At 50.6% G+C, this 10,147-nt stretch overlaps 2 protein-coding genes across 2 annotated transcripts in view; one reads left to right on the top strand and one right to left on the bottom strand.

Annotated features, from left to right (window-relative positions):
* Positions 1-245: 245 nt before the first annotated feature.
* Positions 246-1,774, top strand: ACSBG1 (acyl-CoA synthetase bubblegum family member 1; the record flags this gene model as incomplete). Its single annotated transcript, XM_015411430.1, has 2 exons — positions 246-492; positions 1,315-1,774. Coding segments are annotated over 2 exons (324 nt in total), but the record flags the coding sequence as incomplete, so codon positions are not given.
* Positions 1,775-5,850: 4,076 nt separating this feature from the next.
* The window catches only part of IDH3A (isocitrate dehydrogenase 3 (NAD+) alpha), a 52,032-nt gene continuing 47,735 nt past the window's right edge, over positions 5,851-10,147 (bottom strand). The window contains exons 10-11 of the mRNA XM_015411429.1: positions 9,000-9,152; positions 5,851-7,769 (exon numbers count right to left, since the gene is read on the bottom strand). Of these exons, the coding sequence (XP_015266915.1) occupies positions 7,686-7,769; positions 9,000-9,152 (237 nt within the window). The 3' untranslated portion in view covers positions 5,851-7,685. The remainder of the gene's footprint in view (positions 7,770-8,999; positions 9,153-10,147) is intronic.

Below are 10,147 nucleotides of genomic sequence, written 5' to 3'. Positions count from 1 at the left end.
ATACCAGGGCTGGGAGGCAGAGGCAGGAGAAGGAGTCGCCAGATGTTACCCCATGACTTCCAAGTACAGGCATACACACAGAGAGAGAAACTGAGATGCCCGGGGTTGAATCTGGGATCTTCTGCACGCCTTGCAGCTGCTGCACCACTGAGCCACCCTCCCTTTCGATGCTGGGATCTTTGTGCAATGAACCTGCCTTCATTTCACGTTTGTAACGCTACAAAAGCTCCCCCCGTTTGTTCCAGTGCGCCGTCGATCTGGATACGTCGGAACCCACCGACTGCCTGACCCAAGAAGCTCGTGATTTCTGCGAGAAGGTCGGCAGCAAGGCCACCAAGGCGTCCGAGATCGTGAGGGAGCGCGATCCGGCCGTGTACCGGGCCATCCGGGAAGGCATCGACCGCGTGAACGCACGTGCCGTCGCCAACGTCCAACGCGTTCAGAAATGGGCTGTCTTGGAAAAGGATTTTTCCATTGCCGGTGGAGAATTCGGTAAGCTCCCCGAGGGTGGGGCGACAGGCTTGGGTATGGTATGACGAGAAAGCTGTCTGTCTTTTTCAGCTGAGGGTGTAGACCAGGGACCTCTAACCTTTCTAAGCCGGAGGGAACCCTTGGAACTGTGAGATAGGGTGAGAGAGGGAAACGACAACATGCCCACCAGTTTGGCAGCCAGTTTGGTGTGGTGAACTAGTTTGGAGTAGTAGTTAAGAGCGTGGACATTTAGAGACCGAGTGCCCAAACTGCGACCCAAAACTCACTTATTTATCGCAAAGTGCCAACACGGCCATTTAACCTGAATGCTGAGGTTTTACTTTAGAAAAAAACAACTCATACATTAATTTAAGATAATCCAAACAAAATAAGGAAAGCAATCCCAAATGCTTTCACTGACTTAAAATTATTTGGCAGGGAATTCGACACTTTAATGACGGTCTGGGCCTGGCTGGGGCGATGGCACGCGTGCCCACAGAGAGGGCTCTGAGTGCCACCTCTGGCACCCGTGCCATAGGTTCGCCACCACTGCTCTAGGCAGATCCTGCACTGAGCAGGGGTTGGGCTAGATGGCCTCTGTAGGTCCCCTTCTGACTGCGTGATTCTGAGATCCTGTGACTCCTCACCACAGAAACCTGATCTGTCCAGAGGCAGACTTGCAGATGTTACCGAAGAGTCTGTTTCTTTCAAAGAGAACGTTTCTAAAATGGGGTTTCTCAAACGACTGCTGCAACGATGCGTTAGGAATCTGTTTCCGAAAACCTCTGAAGAAAACACCCTTCCATTGCAACCAGCTTAATATGACTTATTTCCCCCTTTTAGGGCCTACCATGAAACTGAGGCGGCAAGCCGTGATGGAGAAGTATCGAGACGACATCGAGGCCTTTTACAGAGACTGACGTTGGGCCTGTTTCCGGAAGCTTCTGCGCAACGTAAAACCAACACAAGCTTCCTTCAAAACATCACTGCGCTGTTCGGGACGGGCGGATCTACTCAGCTGTCTTTCTTTATAGTTTTCAGAATTTTGCCACGCGCGACAATTTTACCCATCTCCTCTATCTGGTTCGGCCAGCGTAGTATAGCGTCTAGAATTTAGACTAGTACCGGCGGAGACCCTCATTCAAATCTCTGCTCTGTCACTGAGTGACCGGGATTTCCCTTGTCGTTACCTAGCTCGGCCGTTTACCGCAGGGTGATAAGAACACCGTCCGAGTTTGATATTTTACTTAAACAAGGTTGTTGGGTTTTTTTCCAGGGGTCATTTCGTAGAAAAAGAGCTAGGGGGACTCATTAGCATAACTCATTAGCATATGCCACGCCCCCTGACATCAGGGGCCCGGCGGTGGACCTGCAAGGCCAGCGGGAGTGCGAGGAAGCCCCGCCAAGGCCCTCCCTGGCCCCAGGCAGGCAGGAGTGGGGAGAGGCGGAGAGGAAGCAACTTACCCTCCCTCTTCTCCTGCCTCCTCCTGGCTGAATGAGGGCTGGAAGCGGGGCGGCCAGAAGCAGGGGGCGGGGCTTCGTCATGTGCCCCACCCCCCTGCACCTCACCCGGGGGAACTGTGTTCCCCCGCGTTACCCCCCGGAATGACCTCTGGTTTTTTCTCTTGAAGAAGTACCCTCGGTAGCAAATCAAAGTGAACATACTAACGCACATTAGAAAATGTGGGACCAAACCAGTGTTCCCTCTAAGCTGAGTTAGTGTGAGCTAGCTCACAGTTTTTTAGCTTCCAGCTCACAGATTTTTGTCTTAGCTCAGGAAGGAGCAAACTGATTTATACAGTAGCCAAATCGTTCGCTCACAACTTTAATGCCAGTAGCTCACAAAGTAGAATTTTTGCTCACAAGATTCCACAGCTTAGAGGGAACATTGGACCAAACCGTTTCATTATGCAAATATTGCTCCCGTTTGTGTGTGCGGGGGAATAAATAAAACGAGGTGCATCGAAATGTTAGAGGAGTGTTAATTTTTGGAATAAGAGTCAAAACGTAAGATGGAAAGGGTTCGAAAATGTCTCCGGAAAGATGGCTTGGCTTAGCAGGCCAAGACAAACATAGAGGAAACACTGTGAAAGAAACACGGTGGACCTCAAACACAGAGCTCAGAGTAGGGCAGGCTACTCGGACTGATCTACCTTGCAGGGCTGTTGTGAGGCTCTCTTACATTGGGATGTGCCGACCAGGGTTCCCTCTAAGCTGAGTTAGTGTGAGCTAGCTCACAGGTTTTTAGCCTCCGGCTCACACATTTTTGACTTAGCTCAGGAAGGAGGGCTCCAGAGCAAACTGATTTATGCAGTAGCCAAATCGCTCGCTCACAACTTTAATGCCGGTAGCTCACAAAGTAGAATTTTTGCTCACAAGCAGGGCTTTTTTTGCAGAAAAAGTCCAGCAGGAACTCATTAGCATAATAGACCACTCCCAGCAGTAGAAACCCGTTAGCATATTAGGCCACACCCCCTGACTGCACCACTCATTAGCATATTAGGCCGCATTCCCACATTACCAGAAGTGTGGTCATCCAGCCACACCCACCTTTTGCTTCTTATTCTGTTTACCTTGTTTGTTGTCCAAACCCAGGGCTTTTTTGGAGCAGGAACTCCTTTGCATGTTAGGCCACACACCCTTAATGTAGCCAATTCTAATGAGTTCCTGCTGTTGGGTGTGGCCTATTATGCTAATGAGTTCCTGCTGGGTGTGGCCAACTTGGGAGCCAGCCGGAACTCCGTTCCTGTGCGTTCCTGCCCAAAAATAGCCCTGCAAGACTCCACTGAGAGGGAGCATTATAAACTCTTTGGATGATAGGCGCATGAAAAGTTCAACTTGTTATCTATAGATTCTGGACGACAGGAAGAGCCCTAGAGAGGAAGGAGGTGAAGATAATCTGGGACCCCTTCTCGTCCCCAGCAAGTGTGTCTGGGCGCCTCATAGCCACCGTCTTGCTGGTTAAATGTCAAGCCTTCCCTCTAGGAAACAGCGTTAATAACTGCCGCCCATCTCAAGTTGCTCCGTAAAGAGATTAGCGGCTTGAGAAAGCTATAGAATAACTCTTTGTCTTCCAAAGTGATCCAACATTTCTGGGTCAGGGTGGCGGTGGTGGGGGGAAGCGAGTATTGTAGCAGCTCTTCTGGAAACTGTGCCACAGCCGAATGGCGACACCAAGGACCAAACAGGGCTGCCAACGTCCAGTTGAGGCCTGGAGATCTTCTGAATTACAATGGAATCTCCTGAAGGCAGAGGTCAGGTCCGCTGGAGAAAATGGCTGCTTTGGAGGGTGGAGTCTACAGCATTATACCCTGCTTAGGTTCCCTCCTGTCCCCAAGCCCTGACTTCTGGGGCAGTGATGCTCTGGTGTTTGGGGGGGCAACAGGGGGAGGGCTTCTGGAGTTCTGGCTCCACTGCTGGACCCCCTGATGGTCCCTGGTATTTTTGGCCACTGTGCGATACAGAATGTGGGACTGGATGGGACATTGGCCTGATCCAACATGGCTTCTCTTACGTTCTCATGTCTGGGGTAAAGGATGCTCTGTATTCTTGGCACTTGGGGGGCAGCAGTGGGAGGGCTTCTGGAGTTCTGACCCCGCTGGTGGACCCCCTGATGGCACCTGGGTTTTGGCCACTGTGTGACCCAGAGTGTTGGACTGGCTGGGCCATTGGTCTGATCCAGGGGTCATTTAGTAGAAAAAGAGGTTCAGGAGCTCATTAGCATAACTCATTAGCATAACTTATTTGCATATGTCACACCCCCTGACATCACTGGAAGTGCGTCAGAAGGCAACACCCACCGCTCAGGCTCCACGGGACTGTTTTGGATCGCTAGTTATTGGGGGGGGGGGCGTGCAGATCTGTCCTTGCAGAGGAGGGAGAGCTTGTACCTGAATAAAACTTGGTCTTAAAGGTGCCACTGGACTGTTTTCGGCCGGGGGGAGCTCTGCAGCTTACCTGGCTGCTTCTTGCTCTGACTGAGTGCTGCTGGGAGCAGGGGGCGGGACTTGTTGCATATGCCCGCCCCCTGGGCTCTTTACTGCCGGAGCTCCGCTCCTGTGCGCTCCTGCAGGAAATGACCCCTGGTCTGATCCAACATGGGTTCTCTTGTGATGTTGTTCCCCAGGCTCCACACACTCCCCATCCTCCATGTATTTCTTCACCTGGAGCTGGCAACCATTGCTGCAAAGGTAGCCACAGAAGGCAAATACGAGCATCACACATAGTTGCATCACAGTGGAAGAGTTTTGAGCCAGCTCTGTCGCTACCCTGTACGCAGACGTCCCTTGGTATTCCTGTTCTGAAAATACTTCACCGCCACCCGCAGAGGATCCCTGTTAAAAAAGACTAAGACCCACCCAAATTGGCATTCAAAGCAGCTATGTGCATTTCACACACTTTATAACGTGGTCGGGGTCAGTGTTCCCCCTAAGCTGAGTTAGTGTGAGCCAGCTCACAGTTTTTTAGCCTCCGGGTCACACATTTTTGTCTTAGCTCAGGAAGGATGTGGCTCCAGGGCAAACTAATTTATGCAGCAGCCAAATTGGCGGCTCACAGTTTTAATGCCAGGAGCTCACAAAGTAGTTTTTTTGCTCACAAGACTCCGCAGCTTAGAGGGAGCATTGGTCGGGGTGCATAGCCAGAGATACAGGCAACCATTTTTACAGTGTAGAACGATTCAGTGTTTTACATGCCATTGGTCCTAACCCCCTGACACGTAATGCCTATGGGAAATTAATAGAGTTGTGAATTTCGGTCACTGCGTTCACTGCTGACGATCCTTTTCTTCTCAGGTACGCAAGACATTTGGCTCCACGTTTTTAAAACTAGGGCGTCAGCTGCTTGCAAAAGCTGATCTAGGGAGTAGATTTTTAGGCTATGGCCCCAAGAGAAGACAATCTTTGCTCTCGTTCGGTCCGTGTTCGAGGAGCAGGCTTGCTTAGCCTCAATTGGTCTTGGGGCTGTTGAGGGAAGGGACCAGGAGGCTTAACCCTTCAACCTCCAGCCTGTTTCCAAAGAGTCTTGAACCAGCCCCTCCCCCCCAGTACTAGTAGAGGAGGGGGAAACGCACATTTTAAAAAGACATATCTTTCCTCTTTTGAAATGCCAATGAAGTAGGAAGCCGGATTTCAAATAGCGAACTGGGTGGAGATTCAAGGGTTAAGTGCGCCTCCTTTCCCCGCATGGCCCCAAGGCAAACTGAGGCGGAATGGTCCTGTAACTTGCATTTTGTAGGGGCAGTTTTTTGGTCTCCTCTGTTTGAGCTCTCATACAAGAACTCTGTCTGTAGGTAGGAACATACGCTTGCTACAAGCAGCTACAGGAGTGCGCTTGGTGTCGGTCAGAGCACTTCAGACTAATGAAGACAGACAAGCAGTGTGTCTTTGGGAGATCTTTATTCTGTTTTCTCCACTTTGTGTGCGATTGGTGACTCCCCCATAGTCACTTAGTACAATCCAAAGAGACGGAAGCAGCGGCGGCGGCGGCAGATAAAACACAGACGAAGCAAGAGGTCTTTCTTTCGAGCCAGCCCATATTGACGTACGAGAACGGAAGTTAAATACTTCTCAGTGCATAAGCATGGGGGAAAAAAAAGAATACAACCACACACCCCGAAACCCCTCACAGTTGTGTCCATCACTAATTTTGCTTGTGCGGACGCCGAGCGGGGAATCCGTGTGGCAAAGCGGAGGGACTCTATGTGGCTTGGATTCGTAGACCGAGAAGCGGACAGCTGAAACTCAGCGGACAGGGTCTCGGAAAGAGGCGGGGAGCGTACCACACGGACTGGAGAAACTGGCCGTGGAATTATGTCGAGAAGTTTGAAGGGGCCGGCGTCGCACACGGTTCCCCCCCCAACGTGATGTGCGACGGGAAGAAGTTTAGAACTTTGACACCTTTCAGGCGTGACCCAAAAGAGGGAGAGAAAAAAACCAACAGAATCCTGCATTCTGTCCTGCTCACGCTGGAACTGGGCATGACGGGAGATGTGTGGCAGAGTGTGAAAAACTAAGGGGCCTAAGAAGTTTGAAAACCTGACCACGCCACGAGTCTCTGAACTTCCCCAGCCCCACTGTACTTAACTAGCTGCCGATTGCAGGGGAGGGGAAGACACTACATTGGGGGAAGACCTATTACAGCATCTATTTTGTACGTCTGGATGTTATTCGGGACAGAAACGGTGACGCGGGACGGTTCCCCTCTGCCTCATCTGTCCCTTGGGCCGGCTATGTAATCTCATTTGTCTTCCGTTTCGGTTGTTTCGAAAAGCCATTAATATCAGAGGGGCATAAATGTGAACTGAATCATAATATAAAAAGTGAGGATAATATAAAGGCCTCAGATTCGGGAACGGCGGATGATGCATTTGGTATTGGTCCAGATCGAAAAAGTCCCCTCCCCCCATTTGATCGACAGCGGACAAAAATCAGTTTGCATTTCATCTTCATTGGAAACTGCTAGATCAAAGCCATCCGGAGGCTGGGGGGGGGGTAGTCTATCTAGATACGGAGACACTGCAAAGATGCCCTGAATTTTATATACAGTCTTTAAAAATCCGGCGCTTATACAAATGGAATTCATTTATACATACTTTCAAAGGGCAAATCTCAGGTGCTGGAGAGCACACTCAAAGGCTTTCTTCGCACTGGCTTCTCTAGAGGTTAATTCAAGTATTTTCTTGCTTTAGGAAATATCTATAGACTTGTGCTATTTTAAAAGGCCAAAGAACCGCCTGTGTTCCATACAGACCACAGACCGAATAGACCAACCAAATCTGCTTCAAAGTCGTGTTTTCTCCTACATTTAGAGGCTAATGGATTTCTCGAACGTAAAAAAAAAAAGATTTTGAAATGGGAAAGATGGCCGACCACTTCATCCAGTACCCTAAAAGAACTGCTACAAAAATTAAAAAAGAGAGAAAGGGGGGGGGTGAGGGGAAGGACGTTCAACACATAAATAAAAGGATGAAAAAGCACTTTAGAAAGCGGTCTGGCGAAAAAAAACAGGCACAAGAATAATCACATCCATGCGGGCTGAGTTGATTTAACAAAGAGGCCCCACCTTAAAAAAAAATGAAAAGAAAGACGCTTGCTTTCTCCGAGAGAAAGACAAACTGAAGTATATAAATTGCAGACAGCTAATGTGTTTTGAGTAAGAAGATCCGTCTGGAGTGCGTGTAACCGACATGATATGCAGGGTGGGAGTGTTTGTTGTTATTCCATATCCTTCACCCTTCGGCAGATCTCTGCTGTGAAGTCCGAGCACTTGGCGTTACCTCCTAAATCTTTGGTCAAGACCTGAAATTGAGGGGAAGGAGGGGGAAAATTAACTTCAGTCATTAGGGTCAATGAATATGGACCCCGGCAGTGTGTTGTGTGTAAGAGCGGCAGTAAACCGACAGTCTCCTTTACCAGCTGTGCCCAAGGTCTTTTCCAGATAAAAAGTCTCTTTTCATTAGAAGCCAAGGGTGTAGACTTTCCAATTTCCCGGGGGGGGGGGGGGGGCTGAGGCTGGGCAAGGGTGGCTGGAACCAGTTGCTCCCGAGGGAGGCTGAGCACCTTCCTGAAAATTTGGGGGAGGGCTGATGCCCCCCCCCCACGAACTTTACGCCTATGTTAGAAGCTATTCATGGGGGCAGATCCTAGAGGAGTAGCTAGCTCTCAATCTGACACAACACAGCAGAGAGGAGTGTTGTGGGACCTTGAGTGGTACACAGTGTTGTCACGTTGTAGCCGGCTTAGAAGAAGAGATTGGATTTATACCTGGCCCTTCACTCGGAGTCTCAGAGCAGCTTACAATCTCCTTTCCCTTCCCCTCCCCACAACAGACACCCTGTGAGGTAGGCGGGGCTGAGAGAGCTCTCTCTCGAGGACTGCCCTTGAGAGAAAAGCTCTGAAATAACTTGTAACCGACCCAAGGTCACCCAGCAACTACAGGTGGAGGAGTGGGGAACCAAACCTGGTTCTCCGGATTAGAGTCTGCCACTCGTAAGCACTACACCAAACTGTAGGGTTTACAAGGCAAGGGACAAACAGAGGTAGTTTGCCATGGCCTACCTCTGCGTAGCAACCCTAGACTTCCTTGGTGGTCTCCCATCCAAGGACTAACCAGGGCTGACCCTGCTTAGCTTCTGAGATCTGACGAGACTGGGCTAGCCTGCGCCATCTAGGTCAGAGGAGACGAACAGAGATGACTTGCCACTGCCTGCCTCTGCGTAGCAACCCTGGACTTCCCTTGGTGGTCTCCCATCCAAGGACTAACCAGGGCCGACCCTGCTTAGCTTCTGAGATCTGACGAGATCAAACTAGCCTGCGCCATCCATGTCAGGGCCGTTGCACCTTTAAAGACCCACCTATTTACTGCGGCATTCGCTTTTCGAGGACGACGGTCTGCTCTGCCACAGCAAAGCCTCCCGCCGCAGTAAATCAGCTGGCCTTCAGAGGCGACGCAATGTATGTCGCACGCATGCAGAAAAAGCGGATGACCCGCAAGAAAAAGAACGTGGAGGGGGAGTCCGCCGAGGATACCTTTCCGGCCTTGATGGTGTCGAAGCAGGCGTCCTCTATTCTCTTGGCGTAGTCTTGCAGGCCCATGTGACGCAGCATCATCACCGCGCTCAGGAGCAGGGCCGTCGGGTTGGCCAAGTCCTTCCCGGCAATGTCGGGAGCGGTTCCATGAACCTACGAAGGGAAGGAGGCTCTTATCACGCCGACACTTCGCCTTAGCCATGATAAAGGGTCTTTTTTAAAAACACACACATTGGTACATCAGTGTTGGGAGCACACGACCTGCCAAGCTGAGCGGTTCCATGAACCTACGAAGGGAAGGAGGCTCTTATCACGCCGACACTTCGCCTTAGCCATGATAAAGGATCTTTTTTAAAAACACACACACATATCCTCGGTAGGTCAGTGTCGGGAGCACGCAGCCTGCCATGCTCCCTCTAAGCCGTGGAGTCTCGTGAGCAAAAATCCTACTTTGTGAGTTACGGGCATTAAAGCTGTGAGTGAAGTGAGCGATTTGGCTGCTGCATAAATCAGTCTGCTCTGGAGCCCCTCCTTCCGGAGCCAAGACAAAAATGTGCGCGCCGGAGGCTAGAAAACTGTGAGCTGGCTCATGCTAAACTCAGCTTAGAGGGAACAGTGGTGACCTGGATATCACGGCAATTACACTGGCTAATGTTCCGCTCCTGGGCCTGATTTAAGGTGTTGGTTTTGACCTTTGAAACCCTAGGTGGCTGGGGACCAGGGCAATGTCCCCTCTCAGCTGTGGAATCCTGTGAGCAGAAATTCTACTTTGTGAGCTACTGGCATGAAAGTTGTGGGCCAGTAATTTGGCTGCTGCATAAATCAGTTTGCTCTGGAGCCATATCCTCCCTGAGCTGAGACAAAAATGTGTGAGCCGGAGGCTGAAAAACTGTGAGCTAGCTCGCACTAACTCAGCTTAGAGGGAACACTGGACCAGGGTTACCTGGAGAACCGTCTTCTCCTCTATGATCCCTGCCCAGAAATTAAGATCACAGGGAGAGGACCTCCTGACTGTCCCATCAATCATAAGGACAGAAGAGAAGCCAATGTTGGACCAGGCCAAAGGCCCATCCAGTCCAACACTCTGTGCCACACAGTGGCCAAAACCCAGGTGCCATCAGGAGGTCCACCAGTGGGGCCAGAACTCC

Source organism: Gekko japonicus, unplaced genomic scaffold, assembly GCF_001447785.1.
Source record: "Gekko japonicus isolate JY-2015 unplaced genomic scaffold, Gekko_japonicus_V1.1 scaffold3697, whole genome shotgun sequence".
NCBI lineage: Eukaryota > Metazoa > Chordata > Lepidosauria > Squamata > Gekkonidae > Gekko > Gekko japonicus.
Note: the sequence above shows the minus strand (reverse complement) of the source record. Positions and strands in the feature narration are given on the sequence as shown.